This window comes from Malaclemys terrapin, chromosome 15 (genome assembly GCF_027887155.1).
Source record: "Malaclemys terrapin pileata isolate rMalTer1 chromosome 15, rMalTer1.hap1, whole genome shotgun sequence".
NCBI classification, from domain to species: domain Eukaryota; kingdom Metazoa; phylum Chordata; order Testudines; family Emydidae; genus Malaclemys; species Malaclemys terrapin.
In genome coordinates this window covers 9,574,811-9,592,998 of record NC_071519.1, presented here as the reverse complement: position 1 = coordinate 9,592,998, position 18,188 = coordinate 9,574,811, and the positions used below count along the sequence as shown (strand labels likewise).

Genomic DNA, 18,188 nt, shown 5'->3' with positions numbered 1-18,188 from the left:
CCTGCCCCAGGGTGCATCAATGATACCCTCTACGGGAGGGAGAATTGTTGATTTTATAAAAGGAAAACATGGGAAGGTTCAAAAGACTCTGGCAAAGGCTGGATGGAATGAGGGTATGAGTGTGAAGGATAGCACGTTGCGGTGGTCTGGTCAGATGAAAGGAAAGTTAGAGAAAGGAATTGTGATACTCTACTGTAAATATGAAAGAAAGTTACGGGAATTGGAAACGCTCCAAAAGACTCTTACATCAGAGCTGAACCAAAAAACAAATTTAAACCATAAATTAACTGAACTTCAAGCAGAAAACAGTACTCTGAAAAGAAAGCAGCTCCTCTGCCCGCCGGATTGCTGCTAGCATACAACAAAAGGGTAATTTTACTGACTAGTTCAGGCAGCAATACTGATAAAGACCAAAATGAAATCAATTGGAAACACCTTAAAAAACAAATCCAGGATTGGAACCTGGCACACACAGGGGGAAAACTGGGATAATTGGCCTCCTCCCCCCCGCCCCCCTCCTTTTTAACCTAGACTTAAATGCCAGCGCTCCCCTGGCTCCTCTCCAAGTAACCACCCGGTGACCAGGGCGGGCAGATAACAGAATGGCTCATAAAACTTATAAGTACACTCCCCTCAGCACAGAGGAAACGAGGGGCTTACTGAAAGATCTCACTTGCCAATCCAAAGAAAACTGATCAGGCATTTCTAAAAATGTTAAAGGAAGGTTTTAACTCCCACCTGCAAACAGCCCTTAACTTGGGAGTGAACCCAGGCTCTAATTATCATAGAATATCAGGGTTGGAAGGGACCTCAGGAGATCTAGTCCAACCCCCTGCTCAAAGCACAACCAATCCCCAGACACATTTTTGCCCCAGATCCCTAAGTGTCCCCCTCAAGGATTGGACTCACAACCCTGGGTTTAGCAGGCCAATGCTCAAACCACTGAGCTCTCTCTCCCCCCCCGTGTATGTGTACCTGTATCTGGGCCTCTAAATGCAAAGCCAGACAAACTAAAAATATAAAAAGCAAGTCTACTTGCGTTTCTGTGGTAACAGCAAAAGGTAACGTAACTTGTTATAATTGTGGGTGTCTCAGGCGTACCCAAAAGAACTGCAGGCACAAGGCCCAAAAGCCGAGTCAGGGACAGAAACGTGGCCAGTTGAATCCCCGCAGTACTTCACTGCCCTTTCGATCTGGTCCTGGGGTCCCGCCTCCACCACCTTACAGTGTTCTGTATGTGGGGAGACCCGTCACTGGCAGCTGAATGCCCAAGCCCTGGGCAACCGGCCCCAACCGGTATCTCAACCAACTGTCAAACCCATGGCTCTCATTTGGGAGACCTCTAATCCTTTTCAAGAATTACGTTCCAGGTTCCCTCTGTTTGGGCAGAGAATAAGCTGTCTTGCAGTTTGGTGCCTGCTCATCTCTGCCCACCCATCCAGGTTACCAGTCAACTCCCTCCACCTACCAAGCAATACCCTCTCAAACCTGAGGCCGTGGACACGGTAGGTGACATTATTCACTCTTTACTTCAGCAAGGCATACTGGTTCCCTGTTCCTCCCCCACCAACTCTCCCATCTAGCTGGTTAAAAAAAAACAACAACTTCATGGCTCCTGGGGCCTTACCATTGACTATCACACCGCTACGGATGTAGAGGAAGGAGATCAGGTTATAATAAGGACATACAACCCCGGGGTACTTCAGCCAAACTACTCCGGTCTGCACAGGATATTGGCCCATACGGATACCTCTGTAAAGGTGCAAGGAGTCCCAACGTAAGTTCATGAAACTAAAATTAAAATGTATAAATAAATTTGTTTTGTTTCCTCCTGAGTAACAAATGTGGCTACCCACATTAATCCTCTTGGTAAATATACCTGATGCAGCCTCCTTGGGAAATGTCACACGAGACACCTGCTTCAAAGCTGGCCAGTATATGCAACTCCCTACAGAAGGTAGCGGCAAGTGCGTAAAAAAAACAGACACTTGGCTTACCCCCAGACGGAATTACCTGGGACCTATCGTGGTTACAGCTCACCTCCAAAAACATCCAAGCTCCAAGGGCCCGATCTGACTACCACAGGCCGGGAGCAGTCTTCGGCTCCCTCCCTGTATCTCACTGGATCTAAACTGTACCTGGGTATTTAGATTCATGGGATGTGGGCACACTCATATAGGCCCCCCAATTTCAAAATGCAAAAATCACAAAATGTTTGGGGAAAAAAAAAAAAAGTGTCAATACCCCCCCTAAAACAAACGAACCATTCTATTTCCAGGGCCTCGAATGGATCCGTCAAAATTCACAACATTTGAGGCCGCTCATGGGTTGGGAGAGTATAGGTGTGAATGTTTGTGGGAGAGTTGGGTACTTTTCATTAACCTAACAGGGTCTGTAAATGCGGGATGAACAGATGTTCCTCCTCTGCTATGGGAGCCTGGGATGGAGGGACATTATTGTCAGGAAAACTGCGTAAACGTTTAACCATGTGTACATTGTACTAATATACGATGTTACAACCTAACTCTGCCTACTACCTGTCTGGCATTGTACCTTACCCAACCAGATGGCATTATTCAAGTAGGCCCCATCAAAACACTTTTGCATAATGCCCTTATGGTCTCTATTCAGGTTAAATATGATTTGTCCAATTTTTCAGCACTCTTGCAAAATGTATGCTCAGACCACCCCAACTCCCTGCAATGGCTCCAGGACCAGCTACAGTTTTTAATGCACCAATATGTTATTCAGGCCCGCACAGCCAAAAACAAAAACATAGCCTCTTAGGTGATATTGGTGGACTTTTTAAAAGCACCAATTCTATACTAAATATGCTTAACCTAAATTCTGAAAGGTCATACAATTCTTGGGTCAAAAGCCCAAACCAGCCAAGCCCTTAAACATACTAACACAGGTTTATCCTATGCTCTTACTGCAATTAATGTAGCAATAAAGGATTTTTACCAAATCATTTAAAAAAAACCTCAGATGCTATAGTCAACCTGGCCAAGTCACAAGCTAAAGGCCGTGCTTGTGATCTGCTAGCTCGTGACCTATTTAACATTGCAAAACAAAACATGCTTAAAAATCTCATTATGCTTCCTACCTCTGCCCCCAACCACCCTCCCACCTCCCCTGGGTAACCCTAAGACCGATCATGTATAGCAAAAGCATTTAAGTATTGACTACATCTCATCTAGGAGTCCGATTTGTCAAACAGGAGGGAACTGTTAGGCAAGAGTTACAAATTTAGTTAGTAGCTGAGTCAGAAACAGAAACACCAGAGGCCCAAGGACAGTAACAAACGTAAACACCTAATAGTCTGCATGGTCAAATGTCCACCCAGTAACTCGGCTCTTGGAACAGAACAAATCCTGCAAACACTCACACAGCCCACCCCTTTGTCTTACGGGTAGTCATAGATAATTGATGTAATTAAAGTGTTCTGCTCCTGTCATAATTGTTAAATGTTCTCTCTCTCTCTGAAACGTTTGTCTCTAAGTATAAAACATATCCAAATGAAGTAATAAAAAAAGGTATATAATTGGTCCCTGTGGCACTATACTCTTCAGGATACTGTGAAATAAACCTCTTCAAGCAGCCACAGACAATACTGATTGTTGGGGAAAAGAATCTTCTTGTTTAACAAAATCGAGGTCCAGTTTAAAAACGAGTTTTTCCTTTGCACAAATGGACGAGCAGCAGCAGTGCTCAGTCTCTCGTCAGAGCCGGGTATTAAATTCCATAGGAATTGCTGGTCCTGCAAGGGAACAAATGACCAATGAGAGGGGACAGGGCCACCTTCTGCTGGGACAAGAAGCGACTGGCTCCCCTCTGAACGCTGCTGCGAGCTCCTGGAAGGCTGGGAAGGAGGTTGGCTGGGTTCATTCCAGGGGGAGGAAAGAAAGGATCTGCCAGGCGTGTAAATACCCCGGTGCCCCAGGGAAGAGCTGACCACCACACACACTATTACATCACCGATGTGCTGGAGCAATGACAGCAAAAAGGACGGTGTGAATTGTCATGGTGGGGAATGAACAACCATCTCCAGCAGTGCGGCTCAAACGTTTTTACTGGCAACCCCTCAGAGTGCCACCCCCCCAATAAATTAAACACACTTTTTAATATATGTAACACAATATAAATGCTGGAGGCAAGCGCCGTTTGGGGTGGAGGTTGACAGCTCGCAACCCCCCATATGACCTCACAATCCCCAGTTTGAGAACCCCTGATCTACAGCAATGGCATTAGCTGTCCTCCATCGCCCCCACCCCCAACTCTGCCCCCTCAGCCGTCCCCTCTGATTCACTCTCTTCCTCACCTCCCCATCTCCCCCGGGGCTTTCAGACATCCATGGCCTCTTCGTGGGGGCTCCGCACCCTGTTCCCCGGGTCTGGTGGGGGGCACAGACCCACCCTCTCCTCTGGCTCCAGCCCCCAGACCCATTAACCAGCAAGCAGGGGCTGCTTAGACAGCTACTCCGCCCTCACCCCTCTCAGGGGCCACCACTAAACCCCCCAACCTCCTCCTCCCCTGTTCCTCCTAGACCTGTCCTTGCCCCCAGCCCCCTGGCTCAACTCCCCCCCTGAACCCCTCCCCAGGCTCTCTCCAAACCTGCCTTCCCCCTAACACCCCCGGCTCAGTCCCCCCACTGACCCCCTCACACCCCTGCTTTTGTTCCTCAAGTCTGTTCCCAGTGGCCAGGAAGGGGAACTGCAGACAGGTCTCCAAGACGGGGGTGGTTGGCCCTGTAGGGGTCAGAGCTAAGGACCTTCTGGGAACAGTGTGGACCCGCCTCCTCATGTGACCCCACCCCTGCATGCAAAACCCCCCCTCACAAAACCCTGCCCTCTCCAGCATGACCTCACCCCACCCTGCGACCTCACGTGCCCGGTGCATACAAGGTCACACTGCAGGATGGTGCATTTTTACGAACGCAGCGTCCAGCCCCCACTAGCATGACCTCATACACACGGTGCACGTGAGGTCACAGCGGAGAGTGTGAGGCCATGTGCTCCTAAAATAGGCCCCCCCCACAACACCGGATAACACCAGGGTGGGTTTAGTGCTGGCCCCGGCCCGGAGACAAACCTTTGGATCTGAGATCCGGCTGGCGCCTGGGATCCGCGGTCAGGACTCCCCCTCAGGGTGGCGCAGGCACCACTCGCAGGCGTTCTGGAACATGCGCAACCAGGGTGAGACCTCCATGGTGCGGCGCCAGGCGGGCGGCATCCAGGCCCACTGCCAGGGCAGGACGCAGCGCTCGGGGTGGGGCATCATGGCCAAGTGACGCCCGTCGGGCGAGCAGAGTCCGGCGATGCCCAGTGGGGAGCCGTTGGGGTTCAGGGGGTACTCCTGGGTGGGCTGGCCCTGGTCATCCACGTAGCGCAGCGGGGCCAATCCCCCTGACGTCACTGCAGCCTCCACCTCGGGGGAGCGGAACCGCATCCGACCTGGGGCAGGGGAAAAGAGGGGGTGAGACGGGCAGAGCCCCCCCGCGGGACACCCTCCAGAACAGGCCACTGCCTCCATACCCCGCTGTGGCCTCGGGAGTGTGAAACTGCATGTGAGCTGGGGCAGGCCATGGAGGGGGAGGCAGGTAAAGCCCCCCACATTCTCTCACTGTCGAGATGGCCAGCACTGCAGGGCAGGGCGTGGGGAGCCCAGTTGCTTGCCCGGTACAGCAACGGGGGTTCTCCCAGTTGGGTGGACCCCGGCGTGCCCCACTCGAGTTGGGCAGGCCTTTCACGTGCGGAGACGGGGGATTTTCCTTAGCTGTGGCCAGCGCCTGGCCCTTCTCCCCTGCACCAAACCGAGGCTGAGCACGGAGCTGCTTGTCAAACACCTTCTGGGGGGAAGGACCCATGGCGGCAGGGGAGGACAGTGGGTGGGGGAAGACACTCTGGGATCGCCCTCTCCAAGAGCTCCAGCTACTGTACAAGGCAGGGAACCAGACTCCAACAGACACACCCTGGAGCGAAGCTACCACAGCAGCCCAGGGGTGGGTCAAGCAGGCAGGATGCAGCCTGAAATTCACTGCAAGTCTCTGCGAGGAGCTCGCTTTCCCTCGCCTACGTCTCATTCTCTGCAGAGGGGACACTAAGGCTCGTAAGACGTCCAGAGAGTGGAGCGCTCTGGTGGCATGTGGTTTGGCTAGAAGGCAGGTGTGACGAAGCTGGAATATTTGGCAATCTTTTGGAAGCTAATGCATTCCTCAGTTTCCCCTGTATGCTGCACTGTGACCCAGTGGGGTGGGAAAGGGCTGTTTGCTCTCGGGGCCGGCTGATGGACAGAGGTGGGGGTTTCGCCGACCTGTAGGGGTTTTTAGCCCCTATATCAATGGAGCCTCTGAGAAGACAAAGGCAAATACAACGGCCTGGACAGCGACACCAAGCAACCAATGACCCAGAGGGAGATGGACACCCCCTCACCTCTCCTTGGGGAGGCTAGACAGCATTTCCCCAGCTGGAGATCAAAGGACGGGACAGGTCGGGGGAGGAGAGAAGAGTTGGGGGCTGGAAGGAGTCGGGGCTCTTGGCTGGACCCAGACAGAGAGACAGACAGTGCTTGAACCCAGGGGTTCACCACAGCCTGGCTGGGTTCTGGGCTCACCCGGATGGACGATGCTTTAACTACCCAGGGGGCTGCCTATGCTGTGTGCCAGCTGGCTAACAAACCCGCTGTGTGAGCTTCACCGCAAACCCGTGGACAAGTTTCCCTCGGGAGCAGCCCCCCTCGGTGGGACTCGCTGACTGGAGCTCAGGGGGCAAGCGGGGGGGGTGTCTGAAGGCCCACGGGTCCAGCTTAAGCAGGTGTAGAAGGGGCCTGGCTTGCCCTAGGGGATCTGGCACACTGACAGGAGCCACCTGGAGACTGCTCCAAAGATGGGGCCATAGCACCGACCCTGCAGATCCACGACACCAGGTGATGGATGACCTGGTTCAGGTGGACGGCCAAGAGCTGTATCCCCGCGGAGATGGTCCATGCAGACATCTGGAGAATGCCCATGGGCCAGATCCGCCTCAGCTGCGTGGGATCATGAGGATCACTATTTTCTCTAATCTTCCCCAAAACTCATGGTGAGAGGGACGGGGAACATGGACATCAGCGGCTCTGAGCGTGCGACTAGAAATGTGTCTCCGCTGAAGTGCCTGCCTCGGGCTGCTGGGAGCGGGAGGTCAGGTATTTCTGGTTCACAGAGAAGGTCCCACGAGCTCGGTGACAGACGCTCCAAACCGCCGAGTGACGGGGCCCCCATTCAGGGTCTCTGGAGAAGCATCTGCCGAGGCTCTGCCAGGGGGAGCCGCACCCCGGAAGGGGCACCATCGAGACGGGGACGCGGGGGCGGCTGCACCCGTTCTAGAGAGCGACAGCCTCTTTACACAGCAGGGATGTTGTTAGCGTCACGTCGTCCAGCGTGACGGGAAGGTGAAGGCTCCAGGCAGGCAGCTGGCAGCGTTTCCCAGGCCGCACGCCCGTCTAAAAGGCGGAGGTAAGCGGGTCTCTGTAGGGACTGGGCACCATGTGCTACAGGCCAGTTCAGACAGGCGCCCCAGCCCAGCAGGGAGCCCGACCGGGATCAGCTTTTTCTCAGGGTTGCTCGTGGATTCCCAGGCCAGACAGGAGAGTGGGGAAGATCTCGGCTGACCTCGTGAATGGCCCCACAGTCATTCCCAGAGCCGAGCTTTCAGAGACACGTCCAGTCACTGGTCAGCGATGGAGAACCCAGCCCAGCCCTCGGGAAATTGTGCCCATGGGTCATTGCTCTCACAGGGACAATTTTAAACCTTATTTCCGGGCTGAATTTGTCCATCTTCATCTTCCAGCCGGTGGAGGGAGCTTTGCTGCTAGACCGAAATGCCCGTTATCGACTGTGTGTTCCCCAGGTAGGTACTGACAGACGGGGCTCAGGTCACCCCAGAACCGTTGCTTTGTCAAGCTGAATAGCTCGAGCTCCTGGAGTCTCTCCCTCTACGGCAGGTTTTCTGACCCTTCCCCTGGCTCTTCTCTGACCCCTCCGCAATCGATTCAGGCCGTCTTGAGCTGAGGGCACCAGACCTGGATGCAGGAGCCCAGCAATGGTCGCACCAGAGCCCAATCGAGAGGCACCTCTCTCGAGAGGCCCCCTGTTTACTGACGGGGACCCCAATGCTCTGAAAGGAGCTTTTCTATCACTGCCGGTTAAGAAAGAACAATTTACCCTCCCTTGTCCCCACCACGTCAGCGGGAGAACCCGTCTCCGACCACGGGTGCTGCAAAGGAACCAGAGAGGCAGACAGTCCGCACCATGCTCCACGCTCTTGTGGGGCGGGAGGGGGCAGGTACGGCCCAGCGGAGCCTGCTGGGGAAAAGCCTTCCTGTCTCAGCCGCACGGACACCTCGAGAGCAACAAGCACAGGACCATGGCTTGACGGAGAAATACACCCGACAGGAGGGGAAAGAGGGGGTGGGGGAGAGACCAGGGCAAGGACCCCTCCCACCATATTAGGGAAGGACCCCCCCAGCCACTCCTCTGGGGTGGGGCGCGAGGGCTGATTCTACAGGGACACCTCGCCCAGCGCTGAGATGCAGCTGCCTCTGGGGTGGGGCGTGGGGGTGTGTATACAGAAGTGGAGTGAGCAGCCCCCCAGCCCTGGCAGAGCTGTTACCTTCTCCATGCGCCACCCAGATTCCCAGGGTGGAGCCAGCCATGCCCTGCAGCATCACTGCCGGGCTCTCCTCGATGGCGAGCGCCACGAACCGCGACTCGAAACGGCCCGAATCATTGGGGGTCAGCAGCACCCCGGGACGGACGGCACCACCTGCGGACAGATAGAGAGAGTGAGCCCTGCCCTAGAAACACGCCCCATCCGATACCCCCAGACACTGCCCCTACCCAACCACACCTGCCCTCCAGACACCCTGACATCTCCCCAATCCCTCCAGCCCACCGACAGGCCCCTCCCCCCAGCCCCACTCACCCGTGGGGTCGCTCTGGGGGCTCTCGCCCCCCACCCAGCCCAGCAGCGCCATCAGCTGGCAGCCGTTGCAGACGCCCAGGCTGAACGTGTTCCTCCGCCGGCGAAACGCCTCGAACTGGGCCCGTGCCCGGGGGTTGAAGGTCACTGAAGCTGCCCAGCCTGGAGACAAGAGGACACCGGGGGTCAGACACCTGGGGGATGGGGCCCGGGGCCTTTCCCTTCTAGGGGCCACTGGCTCCCATCCGGCCCGAGGGGGAGTGGCTGGCTCAGAGGGGTGGGGAATGGGACATCGGGACTTTTCCTCTAGGGGCCTCCAGCTCCCATCCGGCCCCAGGGGGATGGAGAATGGGGCTTGGAACCTGTCCCCTCTAGGGGGCGCTGACTTCCAACTAGCTCCAGGGCGAGGACTGGGTGGCTTGGCAAGGGTGAGGGGTGGACACGCTGGCTCAGGGGTCTCACCTTTGGCAGACCCCAGGACGTCCGCGTAGCTGAAGCCCCCCACAAAGACCAGGCCGCGGAACGACTCCAGAGTCACCTCCCCTGCGCAAAGATCCTGCATGGTCACGTCCCAGGCCTGGGGAGAGAGGGGAGTGGGGGCTAGTGGTTAGAGCGGGGGGAGGGGGGCAGGACTACAGGGTTCGGGGGGGTGGGGTCTCACCTGGAACCCCGCCATGACGAAAGCTGCCACCATCTCGCGGTCCCCGTTGCTGCCCTCCTCGCGCAGGATGGCCACGCGCGGGCCTGGCTGGGCTGGGGACAAAGGTGGGATTAGAGACCAGAGCCTGCTGGGCTCGGTGCACCGCCACTGGCAGACCCTCCCCTCCCCCCAGACCTGGGGACGCCCCCTCCCACACCACCCTCCCCCCTCAGAGAGCCTCTCCCACCGCTGGGTCACAGGGACGCCCCATCCCACACCTCCCTCCCTCCCCAGAGAGCCTCTCCTCGGATTGGTTCACAGGGACCTCCCCTCCCACACCTCCCTCCCCCCAGGGGCCCCGGCCCTCACCCATCTGGCACAGCAGCAGGGGCTTGACCTCGGGGTCAAAGGTCAGGGTGAAGGTGGGGCCCTGGCGCAGCGCCAGCCCCCTCTCCTCCTGCTCCACGCAGTGAGGCGATGCTTGCAGCCGCTCCAGCTGGAAACTCGTGGCCTCCCAGAGGGCGCGCAGCTCACCCACGGGCCGCGCCAGCTCCTCCTGCCCGTTCACCCGCAGCCGCACCTGGGGGACATGCAGGGGTGTCGGCCGGGGGACATGCAGGGGTGTCGGCCAGGGGACAGCGGCACTCCAGCCCCTCACTCCCAACCCACAGCCCCCTGGGCTCCCCCCAGCTCTGCTAGTGCCCCTCACTCCTGACCCGCAGCCCCTGCTACCTGCCACGGGCTCCCCACCGAGCTATGACATTGCCCCTCGCTCCCAACCTGCACCTCCTGCTAGCCGAGCCCATGACTTCCGCTTCCCCCAGTGCTCCTCACTCCCGACTCGCAGCCCATGCTACCTGCCCTGCGCTCCCCCCAGCTCTGCCAGTGCCCCTCATTCCCGACCCGCAGTTCTCTGGGCTCCCCCCAGCTCTGCTGATGCCCCTCACTGCCGACATGCAGCCCCTGCTACCTCCCTGGGCTCCCCCCTAGTTCTGTGGTGCCCCCCAGTCCTGACCTGCAGCCCCTGCTAGCCCAGCCCTGCCCACCCCAGCTCTGCCGGTGCCCCTCACTCCCGACCTGCAGCCCCCTGCTACCTGCCCTGGGCTCCCCCCATCCCTGCAGTGCCCCCAGTCCTGACCTGCGGCCCCCTGTTCTCCCAGCCCCGGGCTCCCCCGGCTCTGGGGTACCCCTCACTCCTGACCCACAGCCCCACTCACCAGGGACTGGGGGCCCAGGGGTCCAGTGTGCCCGATGGGCAGGCACCGCACTCTAGCCTCCTCGTACCGTCTGCAGACGTCTCCTGCTACAGCGCAGGGCACCTCCAGCACCAGGCCCAGCTCCTCGGCAAACAGCACCTCTAGGGCTGGGGGGGAGGGGAGTCAGCTCATGGGGGGGAGAACTGGGGGATCTAAGTGTGTGGGGGGGAGGGGGCTCGTGTGAGGTGATCAGTGAGGTTGGCCCTGTGGAGGAGGGGTCCAGGCTCTCACCACTGGGCTATGGGAGGGCTCAGGGCAGGGGTTATGGGACAGGGTCCCCCATTCCCCACCGGGCTGGAGGATTCAGGATGGGGATTTGGGGAGGGGGTTTGCGGTGGGGTTTTCCATTCCCCGCCGGGCTATGGAGTTCAGTGGGGGGATTTGGGGAGGGGGGTTGCGGTGGGGGTTTCCATTCCCCGCCGGGCTATGGAGTTCAGTGGGGGGATATGGGGAGGGGGGTTGCGGTGGGGGTTTCCATTCCCCGCCAGGCTATGGAGTTCAGTGGGGGGATTTGGGGAGGGGGGTTGCGGTGGGGGTTTCCATTCCCCGCTGGGCTGTGAGGGGGGGGTTCAGGGTGGGGATTTGGGGAGGGGATTTGCAGTGGGGTTTTCTATTCCCTGCCGGGCTGGGGGGCTCAGGACGGGGGTTCAAGGTGAGGTCCCCCATTTACCGCCAGGTTGTGGGGTTCAGGGCAGGGCCCCCCACTCACCGCTGGCCCCGGGTGCCACCAGCTCGGCCTGCAGCCCACAGTTCCCGGCAAAGGCCATCTCCAGCAGGCAGGTCACCAGCCCCCCATCGCTCACATCATGCCCAGCGCTCACCACCGACTCTGGGGGGGACAGCACAGGGTGGGACAGGTTCCCAACAGCCCCCCATCTCCCCTCCAGCCCCGATGGGCACCCATGCCAGCTTCACTCCACCCCCCAGCCCCTCCCCTCAGACCCTGGGGGTGCCCACACCCAGCTCCCCCTCCAGCCCCAGGGGCACCCCCCAACACACAGTCCCAGGTGGCAGCGACATACACCCCCCACCAGGGCCCATCCCCTCAAGCAGGGGGCAGCAGGGGAACACACACGGACAGACACCCACACCCCCACCTTGCAGCAATTGCTGGGTGAGGCGGAAGCAGGCTGCCAGGGTGTCCGCGTTCTCCAGGTCTGGGCAGCAATCCCCCAGCTGGGAGTAGCACTGCGCCAGGGCACTGCCTCCCAGCCGGTGCCGCTCCGGGCACAGCTCCACGTACAGTAGGGCCCCTGCAGGGCAAGAGAGATGGGGTCAGAGCCAGACACCAGGGTCCCCCGAGCCAGCCAGTCCCTGGACTGTGGCACATCAGAGCCAGCGCCCCCTAGAGGGGAAAGACCCTGTGCCTCAATCCCCACCTCTCTGAGCCAGCCAGCCCCCCACCCTGAGACCGGATGGGAGTCAGCACCCCCTAGAGGGGACAGGCCCCATTCCCTGCCTCCCTGAGCCAGCCAGTCCCTGGCCTGCGGCACATCAGAGCCAGCACCCCCTAGAAGGGACAGGCCCCGTGTCCCATTCCCAGCACCCCTGAGCCAGCCAGTCACTCCCTGGGGCCAGCTGGGAGCTGACACGCCCTAGGGGGAAAGACCCTGTGCCCCATTCCCCATCCCTCTGAGCCAACCAGCCCCCCGCCCTGAGACCAGATGGGAGCCAGCACCGCCTAGAGGGGAAAGGCCCCATATCCCTGAGCCAACCAGCCCCCTGCCCCTAACCTTTGCCATCGGGGCACTTGAGGTCGGGTGTGACGGTGGCCGTGATGTCCGGACACACGGCATAGGCTGAGACAACCAATGTCCCTGTGGGGAGAAGGGATGGGGTCAGTGGGGAGTCTAGCTAGTTTGGGGGGGGGGGCAGGGGCAGGGGAAGGAGGCAGTCTGGGGGGCCAGGATAGCTTGGAAGGGCAGAACTCGGGGCTCCCGGGGGCAAGAAAGCCAGGACACCTGCAGGGGATGAATTGGATTCCTTTGGGGGGTGGATGGGGGAGTGAGGACTGGCTGCAGTGGGGTCAGAGGGGGAATGGGGCAGTAGCTTTCGGGATGGACATGGGGCGGCCCTGGTGCGCACATCCCTCTAACAAAGGAGGTTTATGGGAGATGAGGCATCTGGTGATGTGCCTCAGTTTCCCCATGGATAGATGCCTGGCCTGCTGACCGTGAAGAGGTTACGTGGCTGCCATGGGGCATGGTCCGAGGGAGCGTGTAGGTCTGTTGGAGGAGGGCCTGGGGACACAGGGGGACTGGAGACAGAGGGGCGAGGGGGTCCACAGAGATTAGAGGGGGGGCTGCTGGGACCCACCCCCACACTCACCGGGCGCCATGACGATGTCCGTGCCCACGCGGGCCGCCATGCTGAGCGAGTCCTTGCCCCCGTCCACGGCCACCCCCAGCTGGGCCATGACTTCGCACATGGCCCCACAGGCATCCACCAGCGCCGCGCCCTCGCCCGCCTGCTTGGCCGCCCACATCCAGTTCCCACTGCACTTCACGTCCTGGGAGGACGGGGGGTCAGCCACGGGGCCCCATACGCACCCATGCCCCCCACCCCCTGCATTGCTCCACAATCTCCCCCACACTGCCCCACAGCCCCAGCTCTATGGACCCCACATCCAGTTCCCGCTGCACTTCACGTCCTGGGGGCAGAGAGGGGTCAGCCATGGCCGCCCGACAGCTCGACAACCACCCCACTGCACCACAACCCACCGACTTCCTGCTGCACATCATGTCCCGGAGCGGGAGGGGGAAGAGAATCAGCCACATGAACTCACAACCCCACGGCCCCCCCACCCCACATCTACATCCAGCTGCACTTCATATCCTGGGAAGAAAGTGGGGTGAGACACGGGACCTCGATACAGCTCCATGCCCGCCCCCCAGCTCCCCTCCAATACCCACTGCACTTCACATCGGGGGTGGGGGGGGCAGAGGAGCATTAGCCATAGGACCCCCCATCCAATTTCACATCCTGTGGAGGGAGAAATGTCAGACACAGACCCAGCCCCTCCCCACTCAGGCCCTCCCCATCCAGCTGTATTTCATATCCTGGGAAGAAAGTGGGGTGAGATACGGGACCCCCATACAGCTCCATGCCCTCCCACAGCCCCACGGGCTCCCTCCACCTCCAATACCCACTGCACTTCACATCCTATGGAGGGGGAAATGTCAACACAGACCAGCCCCTCCAGCTCTCAGTTCCCCCCATGCAGCCCCCTCACCTCCCCACCATGGCCCACAGGGCGACTCACCCGCAGATCGGTGACGCGGGCGAAGACCAGGTTGGTGAGCGCCTCGCCCACGGCCAGCCGGGCCCCCGCGCCCGGGTCGATCAGTCCCTTGAGCGGCTGCTCCCCGAGGGCCGTGGCCGCCCCCACCGTCTCGAAGGGGGACAGAGCCACCACGGCCACGTCGGCCAGGGGTGTGTGCAGGGGCCCCACGCACTGCTGCTGGGCCACCAGCCCCGTCACCGACCGGTCCACCTGCCACAGGGACATGGCTCAGGGCGGCAGGACCCCTCTGGGGTGGGGAGCAGAGAGCTGGGGCCAGGGGTCGTGGGGGCATTACCCCCCACGGGATGACAACAGAGACATGGGGACGGGGGTGCAGGGCACTTTCCCCTCAGGTGTGGGGATACTGCCACCCTGGGGGCAGAGATACAGTGCTGGGGGCACGAAGCACTAACCCTCTGGTATGGGTGGGCAGAGACAGGGTGTGACATTACCAACAATCTGTAACCGTACAGATCACTGTTGCATCCACTGTTATATATTCAGAGGAAATATTGTACAAAGGTTGTCGTGTGAGGTGTCTGTGGGAAGGTTCTGGTTGGCTGGTTAGGATTATGCTCTCTGTATATGTGTATCATTTTTGTAGTTGAAGTTATGAATGTTGGCTCTATCCTGTCTGTATTTCGCACTTGGGTGACACCCCAGACAAGTTGGTGTCAGCTCTGCCTAGCCTGCTACACAACTGACCCATTGAGAGAAGGCAGATACGCCTTGTGACTCAGCAAGGTGTGCAGGGACAGGCCTATGGACAGAACTTGGGAGGTTTGTTCTTGCCATGTGCTGGGCAGTTTGTCTTTGGAACAAAGAAAGAGGCCACATGACAAGAGACTATAAAAGGCAGCTGCAGCTCCTCCATCTTGTCTTCAATCCTGCTTCTTGCCTCTGGAGGGACTTTGCTACAAACGGAAGCTCTGAACAAAAGGACTGATGACCCATCCCGGCTGGGGATGTTCCAGAGACTTGATTTGAACCTGCAGTTTATTCCATCACTGCTACAAGCCTGAACCAAGAACTTTGCCATTGCTGGATGTAACAGATTCCATGTAACCAATTCTAGCTCTCAGCGATTCTGACGGAGCAGGGAGGGGGCGGCTTGACCTGGGGATGTCGCAGGGGAGTTTTACTGGGACTGTCAGTATTGGGGATGGGATAGCAGGGGGTGGCTTCACGGGAGGGATGATACCTAAGCCTATAACCTAAGTCAGGAGGGGGTGGGGCCAGGTGACACCTTCTGCCCTGGAAGCTGGACAAAGGCTGGAGGAGGAGCCGGGGGGGGGGGTGGAGGGGAGGGAGAGGCTGGGTGAGACGGCTGGAGGGGGTTTCAGTTTTGAGTGGGCTGGGGAAGAGGAGGGAGCCCCCAAGTTTGGGGTTTAATCTCCCTGCCCCCCCGAAGGACCTGGCTGTTGGGTTCTGTTTGTGCCTACAAGCTCTGGTTTAAACTGTGTTCCTGTCATCTCTAATAAACCTTCGGGTCTACTAGCTGGCTGAGAGTCACAGTAAATCGCAGAAAGTGGGGGTGCAGGGCCCTGACTCCCCCTCACTCCGTGACCTGGCTCAGAGGGCACTACCCTCTGAATGGTCAGGAGCTCGCTTGGGCCACCCCGCGGGGGGCAGGGGTGGGGGCTGGTACCTTATTGGTCAGGTAGCGTTTGCTGGCCACGGCCGGCAGCCGCAGGACCCGCTCCAGGGCGTCCTCCACACTCAGCCCAGGGGGCAGGCACAGGCGGCGGAGGGCTGGGCTGTGGCGGGACAAGACAAATTCCTGGAGAAAAGATGGGAAATCCATGAGTTAAACCAGCAGGGGGCGCTGTGGGGGGCAGGCTGGGCGCACTGTCTATGGGGGAAGCTCTTGAATACCCCAGCCCTGGCCTCTCCCAGCAGGGGACGCCGTGGGGGGCAGGCTGGGGGTGCCGTCTGTGGGGGGAGCTCCTGGCTATTCCTGCCCGGGCCTCTCCCAGCAGGGGGAACAATGGGGGACAGGCTGGGAGGATCTGTGGGTGTGACCCCAAGACCCCCCTTTACCTTTTGTGGCATCTTGCCCAGCACGTCCTCCAGCTGCAGATCGATCGGCCTCTTCTTCCCACTGGGCTTCACCGGCACCACATCCGTCACCGGGGCCTCCAGGTCGTCCACCAGCACAATCTGGGGGGGGGGGGGGGGGTCAGTGACGAGTCACAGCCCCCCATCCTATGCCCCAGTGCGCTGGGGGTGTGGAGGGCCAGGGGGCCTAGCGGTTAGCGCCCCACCTCCAGCCCCGTAGGGATGCCTGCTTCCTGCCCCCGGGCGGGGAGTTCGGGTTTTGCCCAAGGGGCTGGAGTGAGGGGCTGGGGCAGAGCCTGGCCAAGGGTTCTCCAACATGGCGGCGGGGGGAGGGAGGGGGAAAAAGGAGCACCCTGGGGAAGGCACTGCCTGGGGGCCGCCCCCGCCCCACTGCCAGCCCCCTCTCAGCCCAATCCCAACCCTTCCTCTGCCCCCACCGAGATCCTATCCTGTGGCACCCCCTTCTCCGCACCTCCCAGCCCCATCTCTGCTACCAGCATCCCCATCCCATCCTTTGTGCTACACCCCCCCCCTCTCCACAGAGCCTCCCAGTGTCCCCCCCAGTCCCAGCCAATCCCACCCGGCACCGCTCCACAGACCCAGCCCCCGCATGCACCAACCCCACAGTGACCAGGGCCCCCCCATCAGTCCCACCCACTGAGCCCTGAGGCCCTGTCCCCCCATGTGAACTCCCCTCGGGCCAAGCCCCCTCCCCCCCCCCACGAGGCCCACCACCCTACCCCTGCAGTCTGAGCACACACACACCCCGAACCCCTCCTGTGTCCTCCCCGCCCCCTGAACCGACACCCCTCCAGTAGCCCATGTGCCCTGTCTGCCCGGTGTGAGCCCTGCCCCCCTGGGGCCCAGCCCAGCCTTCCCCACAAGAGCCCTGGCCCCACCTCCTCCAGGGCCCCAACCCCCTCCCACCAGTGCCAGCCCAGGCCCCCTCTCCCCCACACTCCTGGACCCAGGCCTGGACTCTCCTCCCCCACACATGAATCCCAATTATCCCCCAAGCCCAGCTGACACCAGGCCCACTCCTCCTCCCCCTCCCACAGGCTCCCCTCCCCATGCACAAGTCCTGGCCCCAGGCCCATCTTCCACACACCAGTCCCCCCTCAGCCGCCAGTCCCTAGGCTCAAGCCATCATCGCATGCAGCTCCCGGCTGCCCACCCCTAGTCCTGTGCCCCCAGCCCCGACCCATCCCCCCCACACCGGCGCCCGTACCCGTCCGTCCCCGGTGATGGTGCCCACGACGTCCACGGGGCAGCGTTCGCGCTGGCCCAGGCGCTGCAGCAGCGCGACGTCGGTGGGGCGCAGCAGGAGGGCGTTGGACTCCTGGTACTCGGCCCCCCAGATCTCCATCACGCTCAGCGTGGGGTCCCCCAGCTGGGGGGTACATGGGTGTCAGTGAGGGGGGAGGGGAGGAGGTTGGATCACACACCCAGAAGGGGCTGGAGGGGGAGGGACGTGGGGGGTCCCACATACTCAGGAGCGACGGACAGGGGCTGGGAGCAGCCATATGGTGAGGTCGGGGGCTGGGGGAAAATCGGGGTCCTACAAACCCTGGAGCCGCTGGCTGGGGGCAGGGAGTGTCCCTGCTTGGCAGCCCCACACCGGAGCGCTGCTGGGGCAGGGTTGCAGCCAGCCCCATGGGGGTGAGTCCCCACAGCTCCCCAGAACCGAACACTGGGGATGGGGGCTACAGCTGGGCCCAGCCTCTGAGAGGGGAGAGTCCTGGTAGATTGCAGGGGGTTGCAGCCCCACCCCTAGTATGGAGTGGGGGAGCCATGGGGTCATGCCCAGCTACCCTGAAACTGGGACAGGCCCACACCCCTGGGAGTGGCTGGTATGACGGGGCAGGCTGGGGGGGCAGAGGGTCCCAGCACACCTGGGAGCAGCTGGCGTGTGGGAGCAGAGGGGCTGGGGGTCCCCACACCCCTGGGAGTAGCTAGCAAGATGGGGCAGGCTGGGGGGGCAGGGGTCCCCACAG

General features: G+C 60.2%; 1 protein-coding gene across 1 annotated transcript in view; it reads right to left on the bottom strand.

The window, feature by feature from the left end:
• Positions 1-254: 254 nt before the first annotated feature.
• LOC128822966 (phosphoribosylformylglycinamidine synthase-like) overlaps positions 255-18,188 on the bottom strand; it is a 32,026-nt gene continuing 14,092 nt past the window's right edge. Inside the window, exons 17-32 of the mRNA XM_054004882.1 lie at positions 17,423-17,584; positions 16,177-16,296; positions 15,785-15,916; positions 14,116-14,346; positions 13,182-13,362; positions 12,587-12,670; positions 11,951-12,106; positions 11,563-11,682; positions 10,815-10,960; positions 9,967-10,177; positions 9,619-9,710; positions 9,420-9,534; positions 8,961-9,119; positions 8,649-8,801; positions 5,092-5,453; positions 255-3,760 (exon numbers count right to left, since the gene is read on the bottom strand). Of these exons, the coding sequence (XP_053860857.1) occupies positions 5,131-5,453; positions 8,649-8,801; positions 8,961-9,119; positions 9,420-9,534; positions 9,619-9,710; positions 9,967-10,177; positions 10,815-10,960; positions 11,563-11,682; positions 11,951-12,106; positions 12,587-12,670; positions 13,182-13,362; positions 14,116-14,346; positions 15,785-15,916; positions 16,177-16,296; positions 17,423-17,584 (2,385 nt within the window). The 3' untranslated portion in view covers positions 255-3,760; positions 5,092-5,130. The remainder of the gene's footprint in view (positions 3,761-5,091; positions 5,454-8,648; positions 8,802-8,960; positions 9,120-9,419; positions 9,535-9,618; positions 9,711-9,966; positions 10,178-10,814; positions 10,961-11,562; positions 11,683-11,950; positions 12,107-12,586; positions 12,671-13,181; positions 13,363-14,115; positions 14,347-15,784; positions 15,917-16,176; positions 16,297-17,422; positions 17,585-18,188) is intronic.